General features: G+C 41.4%; 1 protein-coding gene across 9 annotated transcripts in view; it reads left to right on the top strand.

Moving 5' to 3' along the window:
* LOC129762992 (uncharacterized) overlaps window positions 1–18,660 on the top strand; it is a 464,623-nt gene that overhangs the window by 350,294 nt on the left and 95,669 nt on the right. For all 9 annotated transcript variants that reach the window (XR_008740772.1, XM_055761656.1, XM_055761661.1 and 6 more), the window contains 5 exons: window positions 3,108–3,175; window positions 6,640–7,839; window positions 7,900–8,112; window positions 8,174–8,372; window positions 8,439–8,875. Coding sequence is in view for 8 of the 9 variants with exons in the window: in XM_055761656.1 (XP_055617631.1) it covers window positions 3,108–3,175; window positions 6,640–7,839; window positions 7,900–8,112; window positions 8,174–8,372; window positions 8,439–8,875 (2,117 nt within the window). In the remaining variant the exon portion in view is untranslated. The remainder of the gene's footprint in view (window positions 1–3,107; window positions 3,176–6,639; window positions 7,840–7,899; window positions 8,113–8,173; window positions 8,373–8,438; window positions 8,876–18,660) is intronic.

The raw sequence follows: 18,660 nt of genomic DNA, 5'->3' as shown, positions 1-18,660 counted from the left end.
TGACACCTTTCGGAATGTAGTAGCTCTCCTTCACCTGTAGCTCGGCAGCGTTGGTTGGCGCGTAAATCTGGATTATTGTAAGGTTTCGCACCCGTGTTCTGAATCTGGCTACGATCAACCTACTGCTTACGTATGCCACGTATGCTAGAGTACAGTAGAACCTGCCCTGAAGGTAGCCGGTGTTCTCCAAAGTTCAGCCAACGCACTTCACTCAGCCCCAGGACCTCGAGATTCATGGTAAAAGTTGTTGCCGTTCAATCAGTCCGTATTCTTCTAACTTGGGTTTCCGAAATTTATTGTTGATATTGGGTACTGTGGGTTATCAGCTCAAGGACCCTATCCTACACGACGGGTTTGCCATCTTAGCCATCTTAACTTCGGGGGAAAAGCATTTCATATTCAGCCGCATAGATGTCACACAGACGCTACTTGAGCCGCACCTCCATGGTAAACAGACGCTCGGAGTTTGTTGTAGTTCATTTAGCGCCACCCAGCATGCACCGCGGGGAGTCGAACTACCCTACAGGCCATAGGGCTACCACTGTCATTTATTTGAAGTTGCATCTGAATAAATTTTCAATGAATAAATGAAAAAACTCTTCTGAACATGTTGGAGGTCCTGAAAAGAACCGATGGTTTTGCGTAGCTTTGTAGGAGCAACTGGTTGATTCATGATTCATTTTGTTCTCGTGAGAACAATGCCCGAGATTGTATGTGTTTTTGTGTACGTGAGAGCGAGAGAGATGCTTCTATGCTCAGCCGTTATCCCCGAAAACGGTAGCCTTTTTCGTGGCTGACGCTTTCTTGGCTGCCTTCTTAGCGGTATCACTCATCTTTCTGGTGGACTCCTTTATAGCTTTAGAGGGACTCTTAAACGAACCCGCCCTTTGTTTGCACAAACCGTTGTGTTCCTTCGGTGCCTTGATTGTAGCCACTATCATCTCGTTCGCCAGTGGATGGTTGGCAGGTTTTTTTTTTAGCTTCTTGTGTACTAGCAGCAAACGAGTCAAAGAAACCACAGTATCTGCTGCGACGGTTTCTCCAGGTGCCTTGATTTAGGGCCCGTGTTCGGGATCCGATCACCACAAAAGCAATCATCATTAATGAGTTAGATAGTTATGAGTTCAATAGCTTGCTTTCAAATCAATTTTCGAGCTATTGAAACGAATTTTTGGATCAATAAGTAAGAAACATATAACGCGTAGACTTTTTATCCTTCGAATGAAGTGGTTATCATACCATTTCGTTCGGTTGGTTAGGAGGTATTAACGCTCAAAATCTTGTTGGTCCGGCGTAACGCTTTCGTTTTCGAAACTTTGAACTAACACAGTTGTCTTCCAAAAAATGATAGATTTTTTTTAACATGGATTTTGCATGGTATTTTCAAAGATTAGGAATCGCATAAATACTATCCATGACAAATCACCATCGTCATTGGTTGGAAAAATAAGTCACACAACCACAATAAATGTTCAGTGCAATATTATTCCTTCATGTTTCAATGATTATCCTTTTAAGTCGATGATGTGCTAAGAAATGCTACGGAAAAAGTATTATATTGGGTTGGGGAAAAAGAAATGTCGTATATTTTCAATATATGGCAACACTAAAACGTATCTTGTGTTGTACTTCTCGCATCGGGTCATACTATACGGCTATTTAAAGACGACAATCTGTGCTACAAGTGTCGTTTTGACAGTGTTGTGATTGTCCTTTTCAGTCTGAAGTTATAGCGCGTCAAGCTGGATGTATGGGTGCCACACGAGTTGACGCAAAAAAATCTTTAAGACCGAATTAACGCCTGCGATGCACTGCTGAAACGGAACGAACTCGAACCATTTTTGAAGAAGATGCTGACTGGTGATGAAAAGTGGATCACGTAAAACAACCTAAAGCGAAAAAAGTCGTGGTCGAAGCGCGGTGAGCCGGCCCAAACCATCGCCAAGCCCGGATTGACGGCCAGAAATGATCAATAGGAATGGTGTTGTTTTCCATCAGGACAACGCTCGGCCTCACACATCTTTGATGACCCGCCAGAAGCTACGGGAACTCGGATGGGATGCCCTATTGCACCCACCGTATGGTCCGGACCTGGCTCCAAGTGATTATCATCTCTTCCGGTCCATGCAAAAAGCTCTTGATGATAATAAGTTGGCCTCAAAATAGGCTTACGAAAACGGGCTATCTGAATATTTTTGCAAATAAGGAGGGGGGGGGGGTTGGTTATAAGGGGGGATAATGAATTTGCCTTCTAAATGGCAACAAGTTTGCGAACAAAACGGCGCATATTTGACTTAAATTGGATAATTTTAAGTATGTTAAAGAAAGCGTCAAATTTCGATCAGAAATACGACATTTCTTTTTCCCCAACCCAATATCATCAGACAAGTTGCTGTGAAAATCAACAACATTTCTAACCTTTTACGCAATCATCTCATGTCCTGTTTATCATGGAAACTAAAACAGGCGTTTGTTTACCAGGACACATCCATAATGGTCCATAATTCACTCTCAGCTACATCACACTCTCCCCGTGTTTGATAGCTTTAACAAACTGGAAACGGAGAAACTTTTTTTTCCTATTTGCTCCCAGTCGACACTTGTTGGTTGGGCTACCCCGATTGCTGGTGACAGCTGGGTTCAACAAACTTACTTTAAAAACCAAAACCGGAATAACTTCCCCCAATCGATGACCACCGAGGGGCACATAAACTCTTTGTCTTTGGCCTGGACGCTGTCTGGAACAAAACCAAGAAGTTCGTTAGTCGGAAAAGTTTCTCTCCCCGACTGACTGACTTGGCGAAAGTTTCGCCCGTCGTCGCCGTTGATTTCCGTAAGTGTGACATGCCACGCCACAATGGCGCAAACTGACACGAGCGGGTTGGTGGGTTTTCTTGTTGTACAGGGGGGGAAATAGGGGTGAAAGAGAAAGTCATAAACTTTCCGCACATCATGCGGAGGTGCAACTTTGGTTACACGGAAGATCTCAGACCCCATACGAGTTGATGATCGAGAGCTAAATATGTGGCGAATGATTCGTCTAAGTGCGAAATTAGTTTGCTAACTGTTGTTTTCTCTGTTCTCTCTCTCTGTCTTTGTTGTTTCAGGATATTATATCGTACAATGACCAGCCATATTGTTCACGAACTGATTTACACAATGGTGCTTTTGAAAGGTGAGTGAAGTTGGAAAGGAGTGAATGATCTTATTTTTTCATCAGTGCTAAGTGGAGTGTTTTCGTTAATCATAATCTTTGTCTTTTACATTCTACCACAATCTTAGAGTTTTCTTCACACTATTTTTTTCTAAAAATAATTCTCATAATTATTCCCGTTATTCCATATTCCCGTTGAACTTTTTCACGTAATCCTTTTTTTTTCATTTTTCCATTCCGCTATCTTCCTCTACTGTTATCACTCATGAATAACGCATAACTCGATGAGTGACATCAATTTGTTATATGATACCAGCTAACCCGGCAAACGTTGTTCTGCCATTTAAATTATTTCTAGCGAATATTTTGGGTGTTGCATAAAACATAACTAATGCATTTTAAGTTTGAACGTTATAACGATCTTCAAAATTATTTGAATGTGATCAATAAAAAGAACGATTTAAACGATTTCAACGGATGTTGGTATGATGTTTCATGATACAATGTAACATCATTAATGTAACTAAAATGTTTGATCCCTCAAAAGTTAAATGTGAAGAGAAAAAGCAATACATTTTTGTCGCAAAGTTGAAAAGTTAAATAAAGAAATCAAAATCACAATCAATATTCATATCATTCAAGTGCTGTCTCGTTGAGAAAAATACAGGCAAACCCGTTTTTGTGCGATTCCTTTTTGTGTAATTTTTCGTTGCAGTGACTCTTTTTGTGCGATTTTATTATGAAATTAGGACTTGAATCACACAAACCAAACCACAAACAATAATATCGCACGAAAACAGTCACACAAATGTGGATTGGCACGAAACGCGATCGCGTCGCAAGGTTGACACATTTGCACAACTTGATTGTCCAACGGATTTCAGAATGCAAAATTTCAATCCGTTCGGATAATTTTGACTCGGCGTTGCTCATGATAGCGTTTTTTCATAATGAATGGAGTACCTGCACCAGTATCATGTTGTCTAATGTTTGTGCAATATTCATCTTGTTCTTTCAGGACGGTCGAGCATTCTTCGTCAAAGATATTTCTTCTGACTTGCATTGTGGTGACACACATTCTAGAGCTTGCCACTCAGAATACATTCAAGGCATGTTGTTGTCGAACGTTGAGAACGTTAGTGCTATTGACGAAGAACATGGAGAAAGTCGTATGAAAGATGTGCGTTGACGATGAATTCCAGATTATTGTTTTTTCTTCGAATCACAATTTCTCGCGTTATTGTGCAGACAACGTCTATGATTTTAATAACGCCTGCGCACTGAATCTAGACAAGTGCTCTCCAGCAGATGTTTTATCAGAATTGATAACAAAAGCGTGATTGCCATTTCGTAAACCGAGCAAGTGTGATTTTAAGTATTTCAATAATTCGTTCAAAAATACCTCCAGCTCGCCGGCGATATGCCTGGCTTTAGACGAAGTGAAGTTACTTGCTAATGTGTGGATGAAAGATCGATCTAGCCCCATCTGTCATTTAACAATATGAATAAATTCGTTCTGTTTGAAAAACGACCGACGGTTGAATTATATGAATATTGTTTATACAAAAGTACTAAAATCGCGATTGAAAATAGGGTACGGGGTTTTAAATTTGTGATTATATGTATTGTTTGAAGCAAAATATAAGAAAAAAAATATTCAGATTTTTTTCTCTGCATAGAGGCACTCTAATCGGTATTAAATATTTAGTAATCGGTATCCTAGCGGTATCGTATATAGCTTACAAGTTGTAAATGTAAATTACAACCTATTCTCATGCTTACCAAGTTTTTTGCATAATTTCAACAAAATCGGTCGAGCCGTTTCGGAGGAGTTCGGTAACAAACACCGTGACACGAGATTTTTATATGTATAGATTATTACTAACACCGCAAACAATGCCCATCTCAATGCTGGTGGTCATTGTTTATATCAATGCGCAATGGTCCAGGAGATGTGTTTAAGTGGAAATTAGCATTTAAAGCTTGACGGTTATTCTCTAGACAAAAACTGTCTTCGACAAAGTTGTTACATACGATAAAGCGCTCATTTTTATGTTATCAAAAACAGGGTGACCAAAATTATCGACGAAAATCTAACTTTCTTATCTTTATAGATAGAGGTAAACATACTTCGACAATGTTGTAGCCCCAGTTTTTTGAGATATCTTTGTAGAACAAAGTTTTTTTCTATCTCTTGAAATAACCGATAAAGCGCCTTTTTATAAGTTGCGTTAGGGTCACCATGAAAAAAACAGTTTTTTTTGCTCTAACTTTTATATTTAAAATTCTGCATACAAACTGTCTTCGGAAGACTTTTAGAGATTACTAATACAAATATTTTGCGATGCAGAACTTGTCGATATCTCAACTTTACTCAAAGTTATTAATATTTCTTCCCAAAAAATACGCTTTCTTCAATTGCTTGTCATTCTTTCTGGGGCAAAAATAAACAAAGTTATTGACGGCATTTAAAAGATCATATTTCAATCTACATGATGTGTGATTTTCAACACTATATAATTTTTTTGTGTTGTTTTTGTTTTTGTTGATAAGCTCTAAAAGTCGTACGAAGATAGTTTTGATGTAGAATTTGAAATATAAAAGTTAAAGCAAAAAAACCTGTTCTTCATGGTCACCCTAATGTCTTACACGTATTTTTTTCCAAACTCATAATCAAAAATGCAAACCACAACATGGTTCATCCAAATGACCATCTAAGTAGAGAACCAAAACGTCTTCCAGAAGCTCGCAAATATTGCCGAAAATTGTTTTGGGGATTAGTTGGTTGTTTTTAGGTTATAGAGAGGTTATAGAGTTGTAGGAGTTACTCGTTGGCCTGATCCACTTTTTCACTATGTGTTACCGATACCTATTCATGGCTCCACTCTGTCTCCGACTGGTAGACGTTCGGCCACACGCAGAAGCTTCCTGCGCTTCTTGACTTCTCCTTGGATGTCTTCGGATCACCAACTCAACACTTTTTAGCCCGGAGTGGTTTTCTTTCTTGGGATATCCGCCATCATGATTTTATTAAAATTGGCAATGGTGGTCGGGTGGCCTTCAGATAGCAAGAAGTCGGAGGATGTCTGAAAAGCTGCCCAGTCAGTTCTTTTGAATATCCATGTGGGTATGCGAGTCGCGACCGGCGCACAGTGGGGCCGTTCTGAAAAAAGACGGTCAAAAATCTTTTCTCGTCTTACCTTACATTTTAGAGCTTGGGTGTCTTCAGAAAAGTTATTCAGAATGTTGATTCGAATAATTTGGCGGTTTCATTTAAATTCTTACTAAGTTACGGTAAAAATTAAAAAAAGCTAACTTTTTATACTTACGAGATAGTTGAGTTATGTCTTCAGCAACATTGTGGAACTATAAATTTTATGAAACTTTGCTGAAGATACATAATATCTATCTAAATACTATGCAATACTACAACTCATCACACGTTATACGAAAAAAATTGCATCTAACATTTATTTTCCCTGCAGAATGCAATTTACTACTTAAGGAAACCTCGGGCTCGCTGGACTCTGGCAAGCTGCCCCAGGAGTACGACAACTGTAGAGTAGCTTTCTCCACGCAACTGGAGGACGCGGCTGACGATCAACTGCAGAACCAGCAACAGCAACGACTACCACCGGGACTGGTGGTGCAACTGACAAGGCTCAACATCCCCTGCCGATCGGACGGCGGCTATCTCGAGTTTATCGACCCCATCTCTAGCGGTAGTGTAGATGGGGCGCGAGCAGCTAGCGATCGCCTGGTGAACGGTGCCAGTAGTGGGGGACTTGAAACCTTCGGGCGGGACACCGAGGGGAAATTTCTGTGTGGCAAGCTGGAAGAGCTTCCGAAACACGAACGGACGTTCCACTTCCAGAGGCACCACAACACAAGTGTGATAGTGCATAACCGACCGGTTTTTAGTTTTAACTTTAGGCTAGTGGACTACTGTTACAATGTAACGCTGACAGCTAGCAATAGTTCGATGCTGTTGAGACCGCTGCGAGGTCTCGACTGCCGCTTCAGGATACACCTCCCTTTCGGGAACAGAGTTTCGCTCCGACTCGTCGCCAATGGAGCATTGGAAAGCTCTAATACATCCGCGATCGTTCAGGAACAAATAGATCTGAGTGTGGCGCAACATGACGACGCTCATTGCTACAACGGGGTCCGTGTAGAAGTGTACGAAACATCGCAGAATCGGTGGGTTCGATGTGTGACCAGTGAAAGTGCGGCTACCGTTCACACGCTGCTTTCTAGTGAGAATAGTTTAGTGATTCATGTAAACAAATATACGCTGCTAACAGCTCTGGCAGCTGAAGAGGCAACAAATAATAGTGATCTCAGTGGTAATAGTAGACTAGTGCCATCGCTACTCATCGAATACGACACACAACCGATCGAGAATGTCATCTCACAATGTGCCTTCGGATGGATCGCGAGCGGTCAATTCTGCATCGCTCCGTTCGAAAATCAAAGACTCAGCTGGACACTGGCGGAGCGGGAGTGCAACCGACAGGGAGGCAATCTAGCCTCGGTTCGTTCGGTTGCCGATCAGAAGCTGATCGATCAAGTGTTGCTTAAGAGTCCAGGATACAGGGACGATAACGCCTACTGGGTAGGAGCGTCTGACAGGGTTCTCGAGGGGGACTACCGGTGGAGCGACAATCTGCCGTTTACATATTCCAGTAAGTTCGCCCAAATGGAGAGTTGCGGATGAATCCTAGAAATCTCTTGTTTTCTCACAGATTGGTTTCCTGGATGGATACAGCAAGGTAACTACAACCGGCAGCCCAATGATGACGGCTTGAGCGGGCAGGACTGTGTGGAAATCCGTCGCCAGTTTCAGACACCTCCTGGGACGTCTGCAACAATGAGTCCTCTGGCGCCTTCATACATGTGGAATGATCGCGATTGTGAATCGCGTAACTTTTTTCTCTGCGAGCGAGTTGGCGTTGAAGGTAAGATTGTTACGATTGTTATCCGAACGAAGTCTGATTCCATCCGGATGTGTCGTTCCAGATGCGTTAGAGAAAACCTGGCACGATGAATGCAACAAAACAATCACTCTCACGATGGATCGCCCGAAAGCTACCATCTGGAGTCCGGGTTTTCCTAGGCCTTATCCGGATAACGTAAACTGCCTGACCATGATCACTGCCCCTCCCGGATATCGGATAGTGCTGGACTTCGAGGAGCTCGTGCTAGAAAATGAACCACTGTACGGTTATGATTGACTGTGATCCACAAATAACCAAGAAAACTAACTTTTGAATACTCTCCACAGGTGTACTTACGACTATCTGCAAATTATAGAACCACCGGTCAACATCTCATCCCATTCGAAATCATCCCGTCTGTACAAAGAGCAACCTTTGTTTCAAGCACGCAATCCCCGGCACAGCACCAACAGGAACATTGCTGCCCGGTGGAAGAAGTCCTACAGCGCTCCCTCAAAGGTCGACATTGGCGAGCGGATAGTGGCTACCTTCGCCAGTAAATCCCCAAATCTGATCCTCCAACCAGAAGATCCCAGCTACGATCTGCGGATTCCACCGCCGGAGGTGAGCTCTGGTCGCATCCCCAGAAAAGTCTGCGGTGATTGGAGCTCCAAGCTGAAGTTGCTGCGTCATGTTACGGCAGGACCACTGTTGGCGTTACGCTTCGTCTCCGACTACTCCAACCACTACGGGGGATACAAAGCGAAGGTCGCCATGGAAAACGGTGAGTTGAGTTGTCGCACCCCTCCTGATCCTCCATATATCTTATCGTTCTATTTTGTGTTCTATCTGTTCTGATCTCTCACATGACTGTCCCTCCGATATCTGAGTTATATACATAACATAACCCTAGATGAACCGTTTTTACCTGTGTGTCTAAAATTGCTATGATTGTTACTAGTACTTCTGCGACTGCCACTACTACTGTTACTACTACTACTACCACTGCCACGTACTATTTTCGTATCAGCGTTTCACCCACAACGTGCGCCTTTTCGATTGAGTGTGTATGTTCGCGCACCGAAAAAGACACTTTTAATAAAGGAATGGATTGCAACGATGAACCACTTGCTTTACGAATGCTGCTGCATGTTGAAAGATTGTTACGCTGATGAATGGAACTGCATAATTATCTCGATTACGTACTATGTTTGACACAAAAGTTACCATATTATATACTTTGAATGTACAGTATTTTGTTTTTGTCTATTTTGTCCCGTTCAAAACAGTTCTCCTCAATATATTTTTGCGTCTCATTAATTTCTTTGTGAATGTCTGAAACTGGTTTTCTCAAACTGACTTTCTTAGGCGAATTCGAGAATTCGCAGCAGACGTTTCTTCCGACGTTCTTTGACCTATATGTGATGATGTAGTCAGATGCAGAAGACCTGCTAAAGCAGATATGTTTTTAGAAACATGAATAGTCTCATGGTCTTCAAGATGTCTGCCATCTTTCCCCCTCTCCGTCGCAGTGTAAACCTTCTGCCGGAGAAGATGCCTGAAAATCGATTTCGTTGTTTCCTTGTTTGGATGACATTTTGTGAACTGAAAAGCAAACGTCGAAATTAAAATATTCTACACGCACACACTCACAAAATGAGGGGTGTTAAGATTTTTCCGAATGTACACTTAAAGAAAATACGTTAAATTCGAGTTGACTATTTTGTGATCCTTCCACCATTTATATAAAAAATATTTGCATTTACATTACGCCGGATTTTTTGTTAGTTTTTTTCAGTCACTTCACACAATCGTCGAAAATATTCTCAGATAACACTGTTCATTAACTAACAGAACCTCATCAGGCGCACCATTTCAATGAAATAAAAAAAACTAGAAAGGTAGTGTTCAAGACACTACCAAGGCGCCTAGAAGTATATCCTAAGGTGAGGCCGTTTCGTCACTTAGTTGGTTAGGGGAGCGGTATATTAAAACAGTACGGAAGAAAGCAGAAGGGGAATTATTTGCTTGAAGCGTGGAAGAGACAGACTGATCACGAGCGAGCTTGGGCACAAGCGTATTGTGTTTTGTTTACAAACAAAACACAGTAAACTTCCAAGATGGCTAAAGAGTGGTTTTAGCAAGTTGGCCAACCTTAGGATATACTTCTAGGCGTCTTGGACGCTACCTCATTATTAACGTAGGACTAAGAAACTATTACCAGCCAGAATTAACATTATATAAATTTAAGAATTAAGAATAAACTCTTTGTACAAGTATTTGGTAGCCGTTACTAGGGCCAATAACATCGAAATTCCTCGCAGCTGGCTTGCATTATCAATGACGATAACGCCACAGTGCCTGATTTTGTTTTCTTCAATCTTCAAAATATCGATAATTCATTTTTATGGTCTTCACTCAGCCATATTCCAACACGTGCTGTCGGAATGTATTCCTAAATAACCTAAGAGAGCAACCAAGCGAACTCGTCTATTATGTTTCTTTGAAACGAAATTCTAGAATCACGATATATTTCGTAAATCACCGTGCCTTAAACTATCTTTAATTTTTCGCATATTTCAACGCGCGACGACGGAAAATCCTTTTGGGCTAGCCCGAGACTTAAAACGAGATGACGATATCTTGGGAACGCGGATGAAAAATAAATCGTTGATAGATTTCGTGATTCATCGCGCTTCGAATGCCCTACTGAATATTACTGAAATTTGAAAAAGCGGCACAGGAGAATATGTCTGGGCCAACCTGAACTTGTCTTCTCAGATTGGTCCGGGCATAAACTCCGACGCCACGCTGCAAAAACCACAATATTTTGAAAATGCATATACATTTTGTATATAAGTTGTCATTGTGATAAGTGATGTGATCATGTAAGCGCGGACCCTCAGTCACTCGAGGGAACTAAATTCCGAAAATTAATATATTTCAGAAGCAGGATACATCTGCCGGTGTATGTCAAACGAGAGAAAAATATCAAAAAACGTCAGATTTAGTCGAAGGTTTGCAGTTATATATATATATATATATATATATATATATATATATATATATATATATATATATATATATATATATATATATATATATATATATATATATATATATATATATACTCACTGAACTATATATCAATGGGTATACAATGAGTCTTCTCTTGTGTGTTAGTGAAATTGAAATAAGAATTCAAACCAAACACAAACAAATTGAAAAGTTGTACAAAAAGTTACCGGAAAATTTTAGATGGTTCAATATATCAAAAGAAAATTTCCTTAAACTTTAAAATTCCTATTCCCTATTCCCTATTCCGTATTCCCTATTCCCATTCCCTATTCCCTATTCCCTATTCCCTATTCCCTATTCCCTATTCCCTATTCCCTATTCCCTATTCCCTATTCTCTATTCCCTATTCCCTATTCCCTATTCCCTATTCCCTATTCCCTATTCCCTATTCCCTATTCCCTATTCCCTATTCCCTATTCCCTATTCCCTATTCCCTATTCCCTATTCCCTATTCCCTATTCTCTATTTCCTATTCCCTATTCCCTATTCCCTATTCTCTATTCCCTATTCCCTATTCCCTATTCCCTATTCCCTATTCCCTATTCCCTATTCCCTATTACCTATTCCCTATTCCCTATTCTCTATTCCCTATTCCCTATACCCTATACCCTATTCCCTATTCTCTAGTCCCTATTCCTGTGCACAAGTCCTGTTCTCGCTTGTATGGTGGTCAAATTTCACCCTTTTTCTTCAGTATGTGCCTTACAGTTGACCAGTATTCCTTTTTTTACATTCTTCGGGGCACTTTTCCGCACAGAAATTTACTCGATTACTGTTAATCAGCAGGTCAACAAATTTTCGTACTGTTTTACCGAACGCTTCTTTGTCAGTCCGCTACCTCCGGGCTTTCGGATCGGTTTCAGACTTTCCTCGGTTTCAGAATGGTATACAAGTCTACTACCGAAGCAGATACACTGACAAGACTTGTTGAAAATCGTGCCCGCACGTTGAAGCTTGTTGATTTCTGCATAATACCAGCGCCACGTTAAAGAGCAGATAGGAAAGTCCATCGCCTTGTCGAAGTCTCGAAGTCTGCACGAGGTTCCGGAGGTGTTGGGACTCAGGTCGTCCCACGCCTTCTTCAACGCAGCAAAATAGTTTTGCTTGTTCGTAACATCAGTTTTCCAAAATCGCCCGTAAACTCTCAATACGATTCAAGTTGGGGCTTTGGGGTGACCACACCATTGGTTTGATCTAGGCCGATCGGAAGAATGCTGCTGTTTTCTTCGCAGTATGCTTCGAATTCTTACATTGTTGGAAGGTGCAGTCTCATTCTTAGCATGAATTCTTCCAGGTTCTCGCACAAAATGTGGATGTAACCATCGGATGTCATAATACTATTGACATGCGCTAACCCCAGCCTACGAGAAACAACCCAACACCATGATGCTTCCACCACCTTGCTTCATATTCGGTTGTAGATGCTGGTCCTGGAGGCCCTCATTGCTCTTCCACCACACTCGGAGTTCCATTTTCTTGTTAAGCAGCTCGAACTTGGACTCGTCCGACCAAATAACGACCAAATAATAATTCCAGCGGCTTGTTTACATGGACCCTCGCGAACTGAAGTAATTTTTTGTTGGTGTTGCTGATCATCGGTCGCTTTTTGGCAAAGTAGCTCTTCAGGTCCCGTTTCACCAAGCGTCGTCGAATGGTGTAATTGGAAAGGTCCAAATCCAACCATTCCTTAATCGCCCAAATGGTCGTTCGTGGGGTTTTCTTTACATCCCGGATGATTAGCGTGTCCGTTCTTGCATCGGTCTTACGTTTCGGTCCTTTTCGCGGTCGATCGGCCACGTTGCCGAGCATCTGATGCTTCAGAATGACCAGCTAGACGCAACAAAGCCTATCCCATACTTCCCAGCAAATTTCGTTGAGACTCGTTACGCTGGAAGTCACACACAATCAAATTTCGGACCTGTGTTAAGATTTGCTTTCCATCCATTTTCCGGAAGATTCCACAGCGTCAAAAACACGTCATTACGCACCAAAAAGTTGACTAAACAGCAACGAAAATTATGTTTGTGTCAGATGTAAACAATCAGCTGTCAAACCCGAGGGGTGTATAGATGAACAAAACACGGTAAAACAAATTTACGTAAGTTGATTTTTTTTTCATGTCATACCCTAAAAGTATCCATTTAGGAGCAAAAATAATATTTTGTTTTTCTAAGAAATAAATCAATGATACTGAAATGGCAAAATGATTTACTAACGGGTGTTCAATAAAAACTGAGAATTTCTTCAGTGATATAGTAGAAAAAAATATTTCAAGCAATTCAGTATTTTTTATTAAAAACATAACGATTGTAATTCAAAAAAAAAGTCGGTGAATGTTGACAAAGGGGCCTTGCACAGCCGTACGGTGCAACTTGGTGGAGATGCTTGTACACCAGGGCACTGAGGGAGCCGAAAAAATCCTCGATCGGACGGCACTGGGGCAATTTGGTCGGGTTCCGTTCATTGGGTATGTACGATATCTGTTTTTTTTCTCGAAGTACGCCAACGTCTTCCTGGCGTAATGGGAAGACGCCTTGTCCGACCGGAAGACGTTCTTCCAATCAGAATTATGCTCCTTTATAAACGGAACCAGAATCTTCTCCAAGCATTCCTCCGCTCGGCTTGTTAAACAAGGGCTTTGATATCCCTTTGTCGGAGATTTAATATACAAAATAAATTTCTTCTCAAACTTATGCTCGTATTTGTACTTCACCCCGAGGTTGTGGACGCCTTGTCGCTGGTATAGTACCGATCATTGCCGGGAATGTGGGACTTAGACAGCGGGAAAAACACTGTGATTTCGGGGTCGCTATCTGCTCGCCCGTGTACTCTGGGGAACTAGTCTTCTTCCGAAAGGCCCTTCTGCTTGAGGGTTCTGTGGATGTTTTCGGCCAGCGTCTCGCAAAATCGTACCTTCCCTGTTGTCGAACAGCTTTTTCAGAGATTCGTCATGATCTTCGCCGGACGACCACTACCGGTCTTCCACTCGACGTTCCGGGATACCAGGATTGGACAAACAGTGCTCTCCGGAATATTTTTGTCCCTAAAGTGGTCTACTGTGAACTTTTTTTCTTGACTTTCACGCGTTTCGAAGAACCGTACAACGCGCTTGCAGAGTGCTTGTTGTTTCGACACCATCTTTGATCGAACTGACAGCACCCGAGCGAAAAGAAACGAGCAACCCGTTTCTATAGAGTCCAGAGACCAATTATCTCGGAAAGAAAAAAAATGACGCTATTTACTTTTTTACAGAAAGGTATTGAAATAATTCTCCCTTTTTATTGAATACCCGTCAGTTACCTACTTTTACGTAGTATTGACTGGAATACCGAAAAGTTTGAAAAAAAATCATTATCGTATATTGCTATATTTCGAGAACGGTTAGTCCTAGGATATACACTTAAGAAAAAATTCATGAAAAATAAGGTGTAGATACCATTTGAATGTTACTTTTCTTGAATGGTCTTCGATCAATTACATTTGAAATGGGTTATGTAATAATGAAAACTGTACGAGGTTCAAAAGCAATCGAAAAGAGCTGAGGAAACTGGAAAACCACTTGTTTCGGCTAATTTGGCGTGGAATCGGTGTACACTGCGTTTCACAACTATAGAACCACTCAATTTTTCTGAGTTTCCAGAGATAAGTAAGAATTCGGTTGAATTGAAGTATATGGTGTAGGATATCTAGAACTATCTTCATTTATAAGTCTGACCATTTGAGCTTTATTGTTGTGTTCCGACGCGAAACATTCAAAAAATTAAAATTCCGTGAGTTATTTAATTGAATGTGTGCTCCCAAAAAGTAGAGAAATTTTGACTTGGATTTCTTGTTTCTTGTTTGTGATGGAACCCATGAGAACAGTACTAAATAAGTTTCGATTATTGATTGAGTACCGTATATTCTGGTGCCTTCTTTATGCAATGAATCAAAATCGGCTACAAAAAATCCACTTTTCAACACCCTTTTTTATCCCATTTATTTATTTAAGGCTCATTAGCAATGTAGCTGTAACAGAGCCGAATTTTTAATCGTGTACATGTCACATGGTTATCATATCTATAATTAGCACATTACACAGTTGCCATTCGCCAGTATTCCTTCTATACCATTACATATGGTACATTCACACAGTAGCCATTTAGGCGTAAGAGTATTCTTTCTGTTTTTCCATTATCCAGTTGGACCACCGGACAGCGGAGACAGTTGATTGATCATTGTTGAGTTATTTATAGAACAGCAGCCCGATGTGTCTTGCAGAGCAGAGCAGTTGTATGGATAAATCGATCTTATTTCGACCGTGGATCGATCTCCATCGCTGATGATTGTTGCGTGGACGTAGCTATTCTGTAACAACACAAAGATGGTCAATGAGGGCCCTGAGTTTTGAACTCACGATCACTTACTAAGCGAACGCACAACCAATGTGGCTACGAAGACCCCCCCCCTCTTTTCAACACCCTAAATCAGAATTGTTTTAAATCCATATAGAAAAAAAATACTTGGAATCGAATGAAAGGCCCGCGAACAGCTTTTTAATCATTTTAGATACCAAGAAGAAAAGTGAACAAATGACCCTGAGAAATAATCGAGCAAATGGCACCGAATGGCACTCTATACCACAAATATCTTAACAGTAAGTGAAATGTCTTCAGAATGAAGAGATGCCCTCACGTCTGGCATCTCTGGTTAGTAAGTAATTCAAATGATAAAACGACTATTTTACGGTAATTTCACTATTTAGCATAAGTGCTTCATAAATCACATACTCTATATACTTCTTCTTTTATCATCTGAATGAAACGTACATCAGATCGAACGTTTCCAGATAACATTCCTTCCCCATTTGTGTGCGTGTGTGTATGTAGCCAGAGTCTTCCAGCATTCTCTGAATTTCCACGAGATCATACCATTTTCCATTTCTCCCCGTGGCTACTCCCGCCGATTTGTACTCATAAAGCTGGCCCTAACGATGCTGTATGAATAAATTACTTCTACCAGATTTATGCATCCCATTTGCCGAGAGTGAGCGTTTGCGTCAGAACCGCCCACCCAGTCGACGCCAATACAAAGGCATTCCTGTGTAGCCTTTAAAGCCGCTCAATTTACGAGTAGCTGCCGTGTCCAGCTGCTCAGCCGTTGTTTCCGACTGTGGAATTTTAGCTCTTAGAACTGTGTACAAAACAGCACTTATAGTTCTATCTGCTTGTCTTCGCTGGAATTCACCCGCAGGATATATATGCAGGAAAAAAATTGAAGGATGTTTCTAGTGTTTTCCATCCTTCATAACTTCATCATCTTCGCTGAGCTACAGGCGGCAATGAATTGAAATTCAGCACGTTTTTTTCCCAACATTAATTAAATTGGTCATCATCCCCGCGCATCGCAGAAGCTACTCCAGTTCCCGTAATACACCCCAGTGTGGATCTTGATCCCGCAGAAATAATTCACTTTTCCTCCATCGTCATCCTCATCATCGTAATCATGCAAACATGCAAATTTTGGGCGACTCAATAATAACTCCATTACACAGCTACGGTGTTGAACGAAATAATCCTCTTAAGGCAACCACTCCACTCGCTTGCTCGGCGAGGCCGGAAACGCCCTACAAACTACTGACACGCGGGCCAAACATGATACCCATCTATTGTACGAACACAACATGTCTTGATGATTAATGTTTCATGAGCACATCGTCGCAGGCATAGGCGAAAAAAAAAACAACAAGACCTCGTTCTCTTTCGGCGCAGAGCACACACAGGACACCGGATCCCATACCATACCTATCGCTAGTTTTGTTAGTTTGGCTCCACGGAAACACCGCAGATGATTCATTTTTTTTTTGTGAGGACTAGAAGCATGGTTACCATAAATAGGCTTCCAGGCTTGCTTCGGCTGCCGAGGCGATTTTTTGTGCATTCTTCTCATCACGAGAGAGACAACCTGTAGCTAGCCCGCAAGGGGATGAATATTTTAGCAATCACCATGGCCATCAGGCTTGTGGCTCTTCTGGCTATCTTTGAGCTAGAAAAGCAGCAGAAAATTCGAGATTATTTTCAGAGTTTTACATGGATAATTGATGACAAACAACAATTACCCAAAGGGATAACTCCGTCTCAGATGTTGAGATTTCGGTACCAAATGATACACCTTTATTGCATCAGTATATATAGGCTAGATTGGCCGCGAAAATAGTCATGTCAAATTTCAAAAACCGATTTGGACTTATTTGGAAACACTTCATTGGTCCACCATTTCCAGATATCTCCCCTTCTGACTACCATTTAATCCGATCAGCGAAGTATGGCCTGGTTGAACAGCGTTTGCATTCTTATGAATAGTTTGAAAATTGGTAGATTAGAAGGTTGCTTCGGAAGACGGGATTTGGATTCAGGCCGAAATCCGTAGTTTCACCCTCTGCTATCTGTCTATCAATCTAGGAAATCTTCGAAGATGAAATATGAAAATCGACTCTCCTCTCAGTAGCTTCGCTTCGACTAGGACTACTTCGGCATTCGCCGTCAACATGCCTTGAATTGACTAGAAATGATTGGCGAGCGTTAAGAGCGAGGATGACTGATGGACTATTCGAGCAAATGGTTATTATAATTTACGTGACGAATGAATACAAATCTGTCTCTTCATTCAACCTGAGTTTGATCCTCCTGACACGAATCTTGTTATCCGCGTACCCAATCTTATTTTAACTTCCATATAAAGTGAAAGAAAAACTTGATTTCTGATGCAAAAAAGTATAGGGTTGGGGAAAAAGAAATGTCGTATTTCTGATCGAAGTTTGACGCTTTGTTTAACATACTTAAAATTATCCAATTTAAGCCAAATATGCGGCGTTTTGTTCGCAAACTTGTTGCCATTTAGAAGGCAACTTCATTATCCCCCCTTATAAACCACGCCTCCTTATTTACAAAAAAAACTCAGACAGCCAGTTTTCGCAAGCCTCTTTTGAGGCCAACTTAGTATCATCAAGAGCGTTTTGCATGGGCCGGAAGAGATGATAATCACTTGGAGCCGGACTATACGGTGGGTGCAATAGGACATCCCATCCGAGCTCCTGTAGCTTCTGGCGGGTCATCAAAAATGTGTGAGGCCGAGCGTTGTCCTGGTAGAAAACAACACCATTCATATTGATCATTTCTGGCCGCTTCTGGTCAATCGCCTGCTTTAAACGGTCAAGGTGCTCACAGTAGAGAACCGAGTTGAGGGTCTGGCCATAGTTGAGCAGCTCATAGTGGATGATTCCCTTCCAATCTCACACAGCAAAATCTTCCTGGCCCTCAATCCGGGCTTGGCGATAGTTTGGGCCGGCTCACCGCGCTTCGACCACGACTTTTTTCGCTTTAGGTTGTCGTAAGTGATCCACTTTTCATCACCAGTCACCATCTTCTTCAAAAATGGGTCGAGTTCGTTCCGTTTCAGCAGTGCATCGCAGGCGTTGATTCGGTCTAAAAGGTTTTTTTGCGTCAACTCGTG

Source organism: Toxorhynchites rutilus, chromosome 1 (assembly GCF_029784135.1).
Source record: "Toxorhynchites rutilus septentrionalis strain SRP chromosome 1, ASM2978413v1, whole genome shotgun sequence".
NCBI classification, from domain to species: domain Eukaryota; kingdom Metazoa; phylum Arthropoda; class Insecta; order Diptera; family Culicidae; genus Toxorhynchites; species Toxorhynchites rutilus.
The sequence above is the reverse complement of the archived record's forward strand: the minus strand, read 5'-3'. Positions and strand labels throughout refer to the sequence as shown.